This window comes from Dipteris shenzhenensis, chromosome 9 (assembly GCF_047967505.1).
Source record: "Dipteris shenzhenensis isolate YYH24624 ecotype China chromosome 9, Dip_SZ_1.0, whole genome shotgun sequence".
Taxonomy (NCBI): domain Eukaryota; kingdom Viridiplantae; phylum Streptophyta; class Polypodiopsida; order Gleicheniales; family Dipteridaceae; genus Dipteris; species Dipteris shenzhenensis.
The window spans coordinates 5957825-5973643 of NC_141604.1; the positions used below are offsets into that span (position 1 = coordinate 5957825).

At 42.6% G+C, this 15819-nt stretch overlaps 1 protein-coding gene across 1 annotated transcript; it reads right to left on the reverse strand.

Annotated features, from left to right (window-relative positions):
- Window positions 1-1535: 1535 nt before the first annotated feature.
- On the reverse strand, window positions 1536-5050 carry LOC147898122 (type IV inositol polyphosphate 5-phosphatase 9-like). Its single transcript, XM_087378794.1, has 12 exons — window positions 5032-5050; window positions 4812-4923; window positions 4401-4488; window positions 4180-4284; window positions 3653-4073; window positions 3355-3548; window positions 3139-3247; window positions 2878-3026; window positions 2553-2787; window positions 2327-2431; window positions 1909-2189; window positions 1536-1628 (listed from the first exon to the last, which is right to left on the reverse strand). Exons 2-11 carry the CDS (start codon window positions 4918-4920, stop codon window positions 2184-2186), a joined length of 1521 nt encoding a protein of 506 aa, XP_087234920.1. The 5' UTR covers window positions 4921-4923; window positions 5032-5050; the 3' UTR covers window positions 1536-1628; window positions 1909-2183.
- Window positions 5051-15819: the final 10769 nt, after the last annotated feature.

The window sequence follows — 15819 nt, forward strand, 5'->3', positions numbered from 1 at the left end:
AGCCAATACTAAAAGCTCTAGAATCTCACCAAGAGGCTTGGGAGACAACTGCGGAAGAAATCAACGGAAAGCGACAAGTTTTGGCAGAGCAGTAGTGGTGGGAGCGGATTCCTTTTATAGAATTTCTCATAGACATCACGCAGTACCGTCTTACACCGTGCAATATGCCAACGTTCAGGATTGTGTATCCTTCCCCGTTGGACGATCCAAGGTGTCACACATGCCGATATGACATGTACCGCATGATATGGCAAGTTATTGGTGGTGTGTCGTGGCACCCTAAAAAAACCATTTAGTGTAGATGTGGGACCGTGCGAGGTAAATGATACCGCTTGGTATGGATAGATACCATGCAATAGGCAGGTCATGATACCGTGTAGTAAAAGTATAAACTGCGCAGTATGCTCGCAGTCGACAGTCAGTGTAAAGAACTGCGTTTTTTTGCGTTTAGGGCATTAGGCCACGATCTTTAATCGAAACGTACGTATTTTTATTTTTTAAAACGTACTTTTTAAATCCCTGGAAATGGATGTAATGGTTGGGCATTCATAAAAATTCAAGTGGATGCAAGACAAGCATGCTTAAGTTTTCATGGTCCATGCTATTGAGTGTTAAATTGCTAATGTAAAGCAAATTGTGTCATGTCCTAAAGGTGGAAAAATGGATAAAAGGGGCAATGTAAAGATATGATCTACCTCTTTATCGGGTTTAAAATGGTGTATTCTTGTGAGTACTGTCACAAATACTATTAGTAAATTCTTTCTCGGAACAAAACCCAATTGCTTAGAATACTCATTCATATTTTGCCTCTTTGCATCCCTCATGTATAGATAATAGGACATGGATACTTGAGAATTATCTATCAAGATGTGTGGAGCTAGACATGTCTAATCGCATGTGAGTAATTCTACAGTGATAAATTAGAAGCCTTGCATGACATTTGACCGCTTGACATGTTGATATCATCATAGCCTGTAGATAGGAACCCTAGTGGTAGTGCATGAAGCGCATCTAGGCGTATTTGATGAAATTGCTAAATGTTTTATTATGGAGCTAATCAATATGTACATAATCTATCATATGCATAATCTAAGACTAGCAAAATTATGCACATTCACTTGCTTTTATATAAATAATATGTTTATATATTTACTCAGGTGGACAAGCCATTAATTCAAAACACACCTCACATATGCTAGGTCAACATTGTGTGGTTAATTTAATGTTTTGATATGTCTTGTAGAGTAAATCTACATTTGAAACACTGAAAAATACATCACCATGTCCAACTAATTCCCTTGTCTCATGAGAGGCCACAAGCGATATGAGCAAATCGGAATTCAATGCCAATAAAGATAACGAAGAAGATTTAAGTATCACAATCTGTATATTACAAGTAGAAGATAGAAATAATTCATCAACCTAGAAGATAACCAGTCTCAAAGCTTGAACGTATCCACATAGGACATTGATGTAAAGCGATCTCAAAAACCAAAGACGAGTTACTTATGGATGTTATCGCTTTTGGATAATACATCTGAATGTCGGGTATTGTACAGTACATTGCCGATCAATGCTTCCAGCAGGCCCATCCATTTTGGAAAATCAAGACCTTTAAGCCGGTTCTTCTGCGTACACATCAGCCTCGAACGCCTCAGCTTAATATATAATCTTTCAAGCACACAAACAACGCAATGATACAATATCTGTTATAGTCCCATAGCCGGTTGTAGCAAAATCAGGCACTTTGGAATTTTCACCAAAGATGCACAAGTTCAAATTAGTCATCTCCTATGCAGATGAAGGTCAGAACAAGAAATACATTCTACCTTTCCAAGGGCTTTTTCCAAGAAAGGCAAAGCATCATGCAAATGGAGAAAATGAATATTCATGGCGGTGATGGCTTACCATAGAGCTTTGGATTTGCAAACGCTGTAGCATATTGTGTGTGCCATGAATAAAGAAAGTCGCCAGCCTATGCAGAGCTCCGTTTCGTTATTGATCCATGTCATGTAACTGACTCAGCTACATCCATTCTGATGAATGCACTGGCTCTAACCGGATAGCTAGGACATAATGGTATCTTAGTTGCATTATATCTACTCTAATTTCGATGCTCGTAACGCACGGCATTATATACCCATCTGTATATTGCACATACAAGCAAATGTTGCTTGAATAGTTCAATCCTGCACCATAGTTTAAGGAAACAGCTGAATGAGCTTCTTGAATCACGTAACTTAGGCCGCTTTCACCATGTACATGGTGACAGCAAAAGATAAAACTGTTTCAAGCAATGTTTATCAGTCGGATCAACAACGCTTACCATTTGTTCCTGATTTAGTACTGCATCTTCCTCATACAAGAGGGGAAACACAGTGAGATTTCTGACTTTGAAAGTGGCACCACCTGCAGTTCGGACTTTGCATACCTGTACATGAAGGAGAGAGTCTGTAAAAGAATCCTGCTTTGCTCAGCTAGCCAACAGTGCGGCATACCCCTTAGCATCTTATGCCAGATTATGAGAGAATCTCTGATTTGAATTTATTTACCTCTCCTCCGCCAAAATTAGTATCTCGAAACTTTGCTTGATCCGCCTGGAAAACTTCCTCCACTTCTACTTTAGCCATTGATAACGGCAAGAAATTCATGAATTGGCGTCGTTTTAGTATATCTACTTCAGCCCTGAAGAAAGATCTGACTGGACGATGATCTGAATGCTTTGATTCGGTCCTGACGTATGACAGTTGTTTGAGTCCCTTGCCATACCACAGTATGCGATCGCACCTGAACACAAATTCGAAGCAAGTGAAGACAGGCACACAATTGACGACCTGAGCGTTCCATATTTCAGCAACATCGACCCAACTAGCTTACCAAGCTGGAGCGCGTTTTTTCCCACCCTCTTTAGCATGCATCGCAACGTATAAATCGGAATTCTTCATGTACTTGTAGGTTGGGGCAAATTTGATGGATCCCTCATGCCAACCGTCAAAGGCACGCCCCGCATGCTGTTCAAATTTCAGCTGCAATAGCATATAAGCAGTGAGCACACGTTGCATTTCATGTAGTCACGGAGACAGTTTCTCAGTGAGATACTGTAAATTTCTAGTCAGGATTACCACTACAGAAGCTGACCTGGTCTTTCGTCAACAGTGTCACCCAGTCTTCCTTGGCAACGAGCAATTTGAGCTCTTCGCAACGCAAGGATACTCTATAGTTCAAGTCTCCAAACCATATGATCCGGCTGTTCATACAACAAGAATGAGAAAATCAGACATTCACCTAGTTTCTCTTTCAGAAGAGCAAATTATTGAAGACACTCATACGCGGAGTCAATTGATGGGAACCTACTCATGCCCCCAGATAGTTTCAGGCAAACTCATCAACTCCTGTTTCTTTGAACGAGGGAAAAATGTCCGTCGAAGGATCTCTTTCACGTCGGAATTCCTCCGCAAAGCATCAAGTTCCTTGTCGCCTGACGACAAGTGGCTGCAGACAAAACAGAAATTCGTCTGATGCAAGGACAAGCTGACGGAGATTGAACCCTGTGCGCACGAAGATCATTCTCGACCCAGTCAGCGGTGTTCTCGATATTGGACGTTAGGCGGTAGACTCCTTCTACGAAATTAGCTACTCGGACGCTTGTTACCTTGTTTCCGAGGCGTCCCATGATGCCACATCCGACAGAGCAAACCTCCACAGCTTTCACATGCCGACTTAGTTCCCTCCTCATCCAAACTGTTATGAATATGCCCACCATCTGCTTACTGGCGATCCGGATGTAATATTTTCGATTTTTCACGGAACGACTTGAAGTTAGCGTAGAGGATGCCCTATACGTAAAACTGTTTTCGTCTGAGAAAGAGTGCCGGCTCGCTTGCTCATCGACACCGGGGGTCTGATCTAGATCATCACGAGAGGGCGACGAAGGAGCGCTGCAGTATTCCGTTCTCTCAAACTTGCAGGGATTGTTCAACGTGTTTTGAATCAGCGCATTCCATTTGGAAGCTGGTGTGCCGTCTTCAATGCCAAGGACGTTTCCTGCATTCAAAGGAACGATCTCCTGGAACCTGGTAGTGGAAATCCATGGCCAGTGATCGATGTCAGTCGTCTCTTTCCTGCGTTCTGTTGATCAGAGTCCTCTTGTGGAATTTAAACTACAGCCATCTTGCTTACCCGATGACATAGATGTCTGCAAGTTGTTGAAGCCCTAGCCAGTTCTGAATAGCCAAATCGTTGGGAGGCGCTTTTCCTCCCACGTTCCAGGTCCCAACGAATAACCTGCAAATCAATTTCTTCAGTAATAATTGATCGACTTTCGACTGAACGAAGTGCTGTGGTGTACAGGGAACGGACTCATATCAGGAAATTTAGATAGAGCTATATTGTTACCATACTTGAACGGCTGTGTTTCGATTCCGCCGCGGTTCGTCGAGATCGTCTCTGATGACTCGAGTAATGACTTCGATCCCGGAGAATGTTGAGCTAACATTTTGGAACAGTCACGAATTGTCATGTCTCGGTTGGGAATTACCAGACCCTCACGCGCTCCTCTCAAAGAGTATTCTTGAACAATACTATATTGAAGCGAATGTGTGCTAGCTTGAGTTTTTGCTTAGCACCAGTTCCCACCGACCAGTACTTCAACTTCCTACAATTTTCGTATATAATAGATGCAAACATGTATGCATCGAATCATCTTACAGTTCCAAACTTTAAACAGCGGTAATCAAATATCTTGATGCGGAGTTTTGCGCACGGGAATGAGGCTTAATCTTTACATAAAACCGAACAGGGTTTTCAATTACCTCCATGGTCCGGTTCGTAATAAGAATCATCCGACAGCTCGTCCGCAGAGAATTGCTCCGCCTTTTTGTTGCTTCGAACTAATTTCTTCGTTAAGAGCCGATTCAACATTGACTGCTAGAACCACGAGGTGAACTTGATCAGGTCATGAAAACATCGTAGTCAATAGAAAGCCAAACGAATTAAAGGAAGCGACCAATATATATAGGTGAAGCATATTACATTGCTATGGCGATCCTTCTTCCGGCCAACTTGATCATGGGTCGAGAATAACCAGGCTGGATGAGCTGGACGTAACCAGCTGGTGTAGTGGACTTGCAGCTGCGTGAAGGCAAACTGTTAAGCTTCTTCGGAAGCAAATACGTTGAGCTTGCAGAAAATTCTTAACGTTCTGTGGGAGCGTATTAGTGCTGGGTTGCAAGAGCTTCTGAAGGTTCTCGATAAACGACTGGGAAGCTGGACTCGCAGCATCGAGTTCCTGCGTTTGCGACAATTTCTGAGCTGGGTTCTCTAGAGGCACCTTGGGGTTGCAGCCACATCAAACTCTTAAGCTTCACTCATGACTGATTCACAGTCAACTTCGATATATTTATTGGTTTGATGCCACTGCAACTTTAGACGGCCTTTTCCGTAAACGACTAGCATGCTGGGCTTGCTGCAAATTAGCAGAGTATTTGTAAATGAACGAAGCATTAGGCTTTGCAGAAATTTGTGAAGCTTTTCTCTGGAAGTGTGCTGGGGGATGGGCTTTGCCGCTTTGCAGTAATTTGTGAAGTTTCTCTGGAAGTGTGCTGGGGCATGGGCTTGCAACAACTTACAAGCACAGATTCTGAAGCTTCTAAGAAATCCAGTATAATATTTTAACTGGAGGGATCAAGGATCGGCCCAAAAATTCTGTGAAGGGAGTGGATTGCCAGATGCTGTTGGGCTGAAGATGCAGATGCAGTCCGGAATGGGGATGATGAAAGTAGGCAGGAGGGAATGAGGGGAGACAAATCTGCAAAAGGGGGGGACAAGAGGACTAGACATTGTGAATGGGAGACAAACTCTGATGGGAGGAGGAGGTCCGAGGATTCAGAGAAACAGGCCAGAACACTCTTAACGATCCAAGTGCTGCTGGTGTTTCATCAGCAATTGTTGCAGAAGCTGTCGACTGATTACAACTAAGGTAAAATTGTTGCTACTGTAGACATTAGACAGGACAATGCAATATGTATAAATTAATCGTTGCTTGCTTGCTTGCACCAGGATTTGAGACGTTGACAAAAAGTAAGGCTATGGCCCTTTGGCTTTATCATTTTTTTAGTGTAGCTATGAGTATAAAATTGGGTCAGCGTGCAAGTGTGAGCTCCCAAGCTAGAGGGACTATCTCCTCTCCATTGTCCTTGGGTGAGCGTGTAGTCTTCTCTTGGTATACAGGGACTATCACCTCTCCATTTTCACCTCTCCATTTTCCAGAGGAAATATTTTCTCATGAGCTCCCAAGCTATAGGGACTCTCAGCTCCCCAGTGTCCATAGGAAATTTTCTGGTGAGCTCGCAAGCTACAGGGACTCTCAGCTCCCCAGTGTCCACTTTGACAAGTAATATTCTGTTGTGAGCTCCCAAGCTATAGGGACTCTCAGCTCCCCTAGTGTCCACAGGAAAGATTCTTTGGTGAGCTCCCAAGATATAGGGACTCTTAGCTCCATAGTGTTCTTCTTGGAAATAGAATTTCCAGAATTTGGAGCTTTGAACACACAATTTATAACTATATTTGCAAAGCTTTGTGACCTCCAAATATTTCTCCTTCAGGTGAAAATCGAAATTCTTTAGTTGACCTAACAGTAAATCCAAGTCTTCTGCAAATAGTACAACTCCCTTTGGATGCCAACGTTAGATATATGTTGCTCAAGAGACATGAAATGCATGAGTTAAAATGCACCAATATGATGTACTTTAACAAGAGCGAGTCATCTCGAAACACGAGAGCATGACTTTGGTGGCATCAAATACATAAGGTCAAGGAAAACAGTTCTTCACGAGATGTCTGATGGGTGTAAGCGCCTGCATAACACTCACAACATAAGTGTGACTTTATGGATGAATAGATAGAGATGGTAAGATTTAACAACAAATAAATTCTAGTCCCCTAAATTTGTTAAACACTCCTAACATTAATAATATATTAAAGCACTTCCACATCTATATGCACGAACGAGCATGCACATACATGCGCACATTTTTTTGCATGTGTCTCCTTTAAGTCCCAATGTCCACTGAAAATATTTTTTGGTCAGCCCCAGGGACTGTCAACTCCTTAGTGTCACAGAAAATATTTCATGGAGAATCTCTAAAACCTCCAACCTCATAAAATTAGAGACGGAATTTCATGAATTTGGATGTTTTCACACAATTCATAACTATATTTGCAAAAAAAGTGCAAGTCCTGTGTCATCAAATAATTCTCCTTTAGGTCAAAATACAAATTCTTCCATTCACCTGAAGGTAAACCCGAGTTTTTTGTTAAGACTGCAACTCCCTCTTGGATGCTAAATGTCAAATGTATGTTGCTCAAGGGAGATGAAATGCCATGGTTCATTTGGCACAAGAGAGCATCGAATACATAAGGTTGGGCAAAAGAGTGAACTCTCCATGAGATGTGTGCTGCATATAGGTGCCTACATAGAAAACTAACTCTCAAAACAAAAGTGATCGTTTATAGATAGATAGATAAATAGACCGTAAGATTTAACAAAACATATATTCTAATCCCCTAAACTTGTGAAAAACACTAATATAGCTACATTCTCCTTAAGCATTGCCACATATATATGCATGTGCACCCCCTTCCACACACACACACACACACACATTTTTTTGCATGTGCCTCTGCTAATTCACATATCCCTTTCAAGACCTCAAAATTGAAAGTCTACTAGATGCTTGCAAATTAGCTCAGAACATTTTTCTCACAACTCACATGGATTACTTGACTCTTTTATATAGAACATCGAGTGCTTAGGGAAGTATGGTTTAAACCCCTATCAAGTATTCAACTGTCGGAATATGCTTTCGATGGAAGGCTCTCTCATAGTTTATGTAGATTAAATATCTAAATCCAAGGAAATTTTGGTCCAAGTCTTACATGACATCTTGATACCCCCTTTAGGATAGGGGGAGCATGGAAGAACGCCATGTCTTCTCTTCCACATTCCATCTCCTGGACCCATCGCGTTTCTCATGAATGCTAAACACACGGTTGGAATGGAGGGATAAAGATCATATCAATTACATGAAAGGGGTTCTGAATATTTTCCCATTCAAGTCTCTTAGTTTTTGGTTCAATGAGGAATCCCCTTAAGGAGAGTACCAAGATGTCATGTCCCCTCTCGACTCCTCTTTAATGTTCATTGTTGGCACAAAAATCAACTCGAGGACCATGAAAAGTGGAATTGCATTTTAGGTAGCTACTATATAATAGCAATACTTGGACAAAAAATTTTAGGATGGTTTCTCTCTCTCCTCTCTCTCTCTCTCTCACACACACACACACTCTCTCTCTTTTCTCAAACTTGCTATGATCCTTGAGCCTTTTAATAAAGCTTCTTTATTTGCGCAGGATTTTAAAAAAAAACTTGCTATGATCTTACTGATTGACCTTCTATCTCCCATTTAATGTCTTCATGATTCTCTAAGCCATAAACATTTATAATCTTCGGCTGAAAAGCCGGACAAATAAATTTGCCTTGGGAAACTGGAAACCTTTAAAGAACTGTATTCCGAATGAAAAAGGGCAGGGCAGGCCGCGGGAGTGGGGGGTTTGACCAATGGGAAGAAGAAGGGTGGGGCCGGGCGACGGATACAGCTGGCCCCCACGATACCAGGGCGGCGTGCTGGCCTCAATAATAGCGCAATCGCCAAATATATTTTATTAGTGTGGTTGACGCCACGCTGGGATATGCCGCGTGCCCCCTGCTTTTATTTAATCCACTTCCCACGGACCTTTCGAAAACATTGCCTTGCTTTTATAATACCTTCACATCCCAACGCCTATTTCAATTTAAAAAAAACCTTCACATCCCAACGCACTTTTTGCTTGCCTAATGCTATGAGTAGTTCTATTCCACATTGCCTTTCCTTTATGATACCTCGCCGCCTCTAAACCTAAATATCTAGTCCATGCATTCCACACCATATGCCACATCACACAACCGTCTTCTACCTTTTGCAATTAGCGACAGCATAACATGGCTCAATCTAGTGGTGTCATCGTACATCTCCCTTGATTCCCACCATCCGGTACTCCAAGAAACAAAGGGAACATGTTTCCTTAGGTTACAAGCATGTCGCCATGCAGTTACTTATGCCAAGCAAATGCATGTGAAGTACCTCTTGAACGAATGCATCTGATTCTTTTTTGACGACAATAAAGTTTACAATCACGATTGTCAAGATAGATATCAATCCTTTTGTTTAATGCATTGCAACAAAATATCCCATGAGGTATTATTTGGAAATGGTACACATTTTAGTCGTCTGGTCTAAACGCTATAGTATAATTTTTAAAGACTTTTATAATTCCATCCCACAATACGATTCTTGGAGCCTCCTTTGTCTCCCTTTACTTCATTTCTTAACATGATTAGTCCATTCTCTTCAAAAAGAATCTGGCTTACTAAGATATTTGTTAGAACATGGGCGCTATGAGTTTGAAAAGTTTTTGAGATGCCTTGGGATTGTTCATTAGTAGTTTATGGATTTTTTTAATGACCTCTTTTGGCTTGAACAAAATTTGGGCCCTCTTACCTTATTATTATGACATTCTCGTCACTTCATATAATTAGTCCTATTCAAAATATGCATGTCTTTTTTAGTTGCTTGTCTCTTTTGGGCTACTTGGCCATTCAATGGTTAGATTATAGGTGGAATAATATCTCCAAAAGGATATTACTTAGTAAATCTTTGCATTTTTAAATATATGCCTTGAAATTTAAAGGAGGTTCAAACTGACATAGAAATGCTAAAGGACTTAACTTATGCTATCACAACATTTGGTTTCTACATAATGGCGAGATGTGATTTAAAAAATGAAGTATGGGGCTTTCTTTACACTCAAACCCTTGATGTGTTTTAAAGGGTTTGGTCAATTATAAGACTTAGAGTTACTATGGATATCTTCTTGTGTACTTGATTTGAGTTGCCAAGGATGCACTATCTTTCTGACATAAGAATAAATGATACCTTACACAAAATGTTCATCTAAATATCATATTTAAATGACGTCCTTCATGATCATCTTATTTATTTTCATGGCCTCTCAAAATAGTTATATCAATGCTGCCTTCATATTTTCCATCTTGAAGAAATAAGACTTGGCAACCATTGAGTAATACATAATTCAATACACATAGGAACTTTAGTCACATCATACACACATAACGTAGACTGGTTACTTTGAAATGAGTTAGCTCATCATCTGTTATGCTATATACTTTTTGTATACAATGAATGCAAGGGTCTATTATATTGTAAAATGTGCACATCCCCAACTAATACAAGGGCCTCAGCACTTCGTGTTGGGGTAAAGGGCAGTGTGCCCACCCACTTGTACAGTGCCCATGTATACTCATATATATATGATAGAGGAATAAGCTGGAGTAGCTTTTGCTCCACCACTTTTGGTGTCTTGTATTCCTTTGTGTGTGCTCTCCTCTCCCACAACTGGTATCAGAGCTAAGGAGAGCTTGGTGAGTGTGGCCAACAAGGTTAGAGAGGATCAGCCTAGTATCAAAGCGACGAGGTCGGCGTCGGAGACGTAATATGGAGACTCGGCTCACTGGGAAGTGACGCTGGGAGGTGGCTTTGGTTTTGCCAGTCTCCACGACGATGGGCGCAGTGATGAGGAGCTCTTGGCTGCAGGTTGTTGGAGTTGCTGTGCGTGGAGGATAAGATCCGCTCTGACATTCGAGGGATGCCATGAGAGGTCACTACTGAGTTTGTCGATGCTGGAGCCATTTGTTATTTGGCCTACGAATCGCCATCGGTGGGTTTGGAGCAATGGACGTTGAGGCTGAGCGTCTGAGTAGAGGCTGTGGCACTGCTGAAGGGCTATGGAGATGGTGCTCGTGAGAGAGTAGCTGAGGGATATGGCTTGGCTGCTCGTATGGTTGACTGTTTGCGGGGCTGCCAGTTTGCTCATCCGTGTGTGGTGGAGGCGCAGCTGCGGACTGGTTTGTCCCATTGAATAGAGGACTTGGCCGATGGAGGGTTGACTGTGTTGTGAGCTATGTCGAGTCAGCTTGCTTGCCGAGGCATGAAGAGTTGCTCACGTTGGAGGCAAACATGTGTTGAAGCTTTGCTTGAAGCTACTGTGGATGGCTGAGTGCCTAGGAGCAAGAGCTGTGGGCGTTGCAATGTTGATGATGGCTAGCTCTGTTGAGGATCACTCGTGGCAGTCCATTGCATGGAGGGCTGTAGGGATGCTCCATCCCGTGAGCAAAGGAAGAGCAGCCCAGTGATAGCAACAACATCCATTTTGGAGAAGATGAGCTGTTGGAGAGCTTGTGGATTGCATGTTTGATGCAGTTGTATGCTTGGGAGATAGCCATTGTTGCATTTGAGGTCTTGGAGCTGAGCATTGGCTGATTTTGGTCTCTTTGCAGGACATTTTGTAGAAGTACGCCTTGTGGACATTAGCTGTGGATAGGCTGATTTGAGGCTGTTGCTTAGGCACTTTGCGGGACTGGTCATATGCCATTTTGCAGTCTTGCACAAGGAGCTTTCGATCTGTACATCACTTTGGCAGTGGCATTGACACATGCTTTGACAATGGTACATGCCTGGTTGAGATGCATTGACAGTTCGTTGGATGCATGGTTATTTGCCTATGTTGGATACATACGGTGGTACGGTGATGTATTGAGATCCTGTCAGATTAGCATCATTTGGAGCACATTTCGGGGCTGTTTTGCTAGTGCTTTTGGGCTATTTAATTGCTGATCTATGAGCATTCTTGGGGCTGATTTGGTTGGGCATTGTACTTGCCATTTTGCTGGTGTTGCAGTTGACATACGGGGTGATCTGTTGGATGTATTTTGACCATTTTTGGGGCTGTTTTTTGCCGGAGCAGATGAGTGCTGTAAAGGGCAGCAAACATTCAAGGAAGCTGTTGTTGCTGTTTTTATGACAAAACAGTCATTTTCAGGACTGAATATTTCTGGAAAGTTGTAGTTCACAGAATATACTACAACTTTGCTTTTGGAAGCAAGTTGATCCGGTATAAGCTGCAGGAGTTACAGCCTCTGCAAAACCACAAAAAGTTGCAGTCTACTGTCTATTTGTGACCAATGTGCAGGAAGCTATTTTTCAGGTGAGAATATCTGAGAATCCACAAGGCTTTGGCTCCTGAGATCAACTGACAAGTTGTAGATCTTTCTACCAGCTACAACTTTGCTGTTTACAGCTTTGGCATCCGGTCTTTCAGTGAAAAGATATCGCTGACGTTCAAAAACAGGGACAGCATGTTATTTTGCCCAAAGTGGCTGTGAGGTATTGTTGTAGGAATTTCTCTTGCACAACAGTGAATTGGGAACTCACAGTAAAATACAGAAAGTGATTGGGATCTCACTTCAGTCCAAGGGCATTATTGGCATTTAGGCAAGTCACTTTGGCACATTTGGCAAGTGGTGAATGCTTGATTTTGTTGCCAAAGGATTGCACACTCAAGGTGATGCATCAGTAAATGCCATTTCGATGCATTATGGATTTGCATTGGTGGATGCCGCACTAATGTTTATGGATAGTTGAGCTGGGCTCCTATTGCCATTGGTTGAGCAGGCATTGCTCATTTGGTTCAGTGCATTTCTTACTTCAATTGCCAAGCATTGGCAGGTTACTGGGCTGCATATATTCTTGTTTATGCCTCTTTATGGCTGAGTGCTTTTGAGCATTGGATCAGCCAGTTTATTTGGAGACCTAATTGGTCTGGACAACACTATATTTTTTGGTCATTTGGGTTGCCTATTGCACTATACTGCTCTTTGGTTGTGAGCTATTGTGCCACAAATATGGCATCTACAGCTGGTAGTGCCCTCTTTGATATTGAGAGGTTGGATGGATCAAACTTTCAGTATTGGAAAGAGCAGATTTATGATGTGTTAGTGCAGAAAAGGTAGCATAAGCCCATTCAATGCAAAGGTATCAAGCCTAATAGCATTAAACAGAGTGATTGGGATGACATGGATGAGCAAGCATGCTCTATCATTCAGTCATCACTCTCAAAGTCAGTCTACTTGCAGGTACAGGATGGTGTACAGGGTGTAGACTACCATGCATATGAGTTTTATACTCGTATATGCTAGATGTATGACCATGATAGTGTTATGTTACAGCATGATGGGCTGAAATGTATTGATGGGCTGAATTACAGCCTTGATATGCACTCCAAAGGTCGATCAATTGGTAGAAACAGGTCATGTTCAAGGGGGAATTCCAGGAGCAAGTCTAGCTCTCGGACTTGTGTTAGATGTTTCTATTGTGGAAAGTATGGCCACATGAAAAAGTACTGCTGGAAATGGCTAAGAAAATGCAAGAAGAAGAGCAAGGTTAAGAATGACAGGAAGAAGGAGAAGAAGCATGTTGAGTTTCAAGGCATGGATGCCAGGGTTTCCACTGACAGTAGCAGTGATGAAGGCATTCTTTTGTCTATGTCTGACACCTCCTTCTTGGCCACTGATGTACCCATTCTTGGTGATTGGATGTTGGATCCATGTGCTTCATGTCATATGACCCCTCATAGGTCATGGTTCAGTGCATATCAAGAATGCATTGTGGAGAGTTGTTTGATGGGCATTGATCATTCTATGGATGTCTATGGTTATGGGGATACCCACCTTGTTATGCCTAGTGGCTCTATTCTTGTTCTACAGAGGGTTAGACATATACCAGGACTTGCTACGAGCAAGATCAGTACTGGACAGTTGGTTGAGGCAGGTTATCATGTCTCTTTGGGTGATCGTGCATGGAAGATTGCTAGAGGCAATCTGGTTATGGCTAGGGGATCACGGGTTGGATTCTTTTATGCATTGCATGTATCAGGTGTCCAGGATAAGATGCTTATGATTAGTAAGCAGCCATCAGCTAGTTTATGGAATGCTAGACTTGGACATATGTCTACTGCAGGTATGGAAGCCCTTACAACATTGAGATACATTCTTGTCATGGATGTCTCTCAAATTTTATGTCATGATTGTGATGATGGTCAGCAGTCAGGATCCTCCTTTGTGAGGAAGACAGTCAGTGAGAGGTATGTTGAGCCATTACAGTTGGTTCATAGTGCAGTTTGTGGGCCTATACCTACCGTTTCACTGGGTGGCGCCTCTTACTTTGTGACATTTATTGATGCTGCTACAAAGTACATATGGGTATATCCGATTCGGCAGAAGCATGATGTATATGATACATTTCAGTGCTTCTTGGGTAATGCTGAAAATCAGTCAGGAAAGAAGCTATTGAGCTTGATGGCTGATGGTGATGCAGAGTTTACCTCTTCTAGATTTCAGCATCTATGTGATACACTTGGTATCAGGAGGGTGTTGACCACTCCTTCTCTTTCTGCTCATGATGCCTTGGCAGAAGGCATAAATCGGATTCTATTGGACAGGATTGGTAGCATGCTACGGTATGCAGGTCTTACCGAATGCTATTGGGCTGAGGCATGTAAGACAGCTGCATACTTTCTTAACAGGTCACCCAGGAGATCTCTGAATGGTAGAGTGCCATTTGACTTCTTGACAGGCAAGGCACCATGTTATGAGCATTTATGTGTGTTTGGCTGCGAGGCTTATGCTCATGGTTCCCGATCGAGGAGGTGTATCTTCCTTGGATACAGTGAGTCTAGTAGGGACTACAGGTTATGGGATTCTTCAACTAGAGAGTTGATACGCAGCCATAATGTCTATTTCAGAGAGGATGCTATGTTTAGACAGCCCAGGACTGTGGATAGCAGGAGAGTGGTGTTCCAGGAGGGTGTAAGTGCACTGATACCTCCGAATTCTTTGCAGGGGCAGCCCATATCCCTTGGAGTGGGAGGTTTTCCCCACGGTGAGCAGGTTATAAAGTTGGGACAGCCACGATTACTTCCTGATTTTGGTCAGAGACGGTCAAATGTCTCAAGTATTCCACAGGTTTATACTCCTATGGAGATTGTTGATGCATCTTCTATGGACAGTTACAGTTTACTCCCAGGATGCGGAGTGCCTCTTGCAGATGAGGATGAGGCTATGCATGGTGAGGAGGATACTTTGGCTAATGATGCCCGGTATGATCCATTGGCTGGTTATGCCAGGACAGATGTGGTTTCTGCAGTTATTGACTCAGGTCATATTGTGCATGGGCAGGAATCATTGATATGTTTGCTTAGTAAGTGCCTCCATGGCTATAAGCAATCCCCTCGAGCTTGGCTTCATAGGTTTGATACCGTTATGAGAGCTCCGGATGTGATGCGCAGTGAGACAGGTTATGGTCTCAGTATTCAGGAGGTTGCTATCATTCTGAGGTTACTTGCCATATGGTTCCTTATGGACAGGGATGCTTTGCAGTGGGAGCTGCATGGTCTTGATGATGTTTGTCAGATACTTGGTTGTTTCAGTATGGAGAGGGGGAAGTTACTGAGTACTCCATTGCCTGTATTGGCTTCATACTTGAAACACTGCAGGTTTGACGATCACAGATTAGTTGAGCAGCAAGTTATGGTTGATATGGCAGCCATAGTACTTAATGCATCCATGACTGTGTTGAGACTTGGTTCTCACATGTTTGCCATTGGTGCTACACTTCCAGTTCTTGCTTCCGTTGTTGCAGTGGGAGTTGGTAGCATGATTATGGTAGATTTTGGCAGTAGGGAAGCGGTTGTGGACATCAGGTCCTTATGCTTCCAGGAGCAGCATGCAGGTGATGTAGGTTGGGTAGACCAGCAGAGGTCTATTGTAGGTTATGTGCTTATGGTCACAGGTGGTACAGAGACATTTTC

Excerpts from the sequence above, each read along its gene's own strand:
- LOC147898122 (XM_087378794.1), bottom strand. The coding sequence starts at position 4,920 with ATGTTGAATCGGCTCTTAACGAAGAAATTAGTTCGAAGCAACAAAAAG. Across the intron at positions 3,248-3,354 it reads GAAACTATCTGGGGGCATGA|CCGGATCATATGGTTTGGAG; the intron begins GTAGGTTCCCAT and ends TTGTATGAACAG. Across the intron at positions 2,432-2,552 it reads CTAATTTTGGCGGAGGAGAG|GTATGCAAAGTCCGAACTGC; the intron begins GTAAATAAATTC and ends CTTCATGTACAG.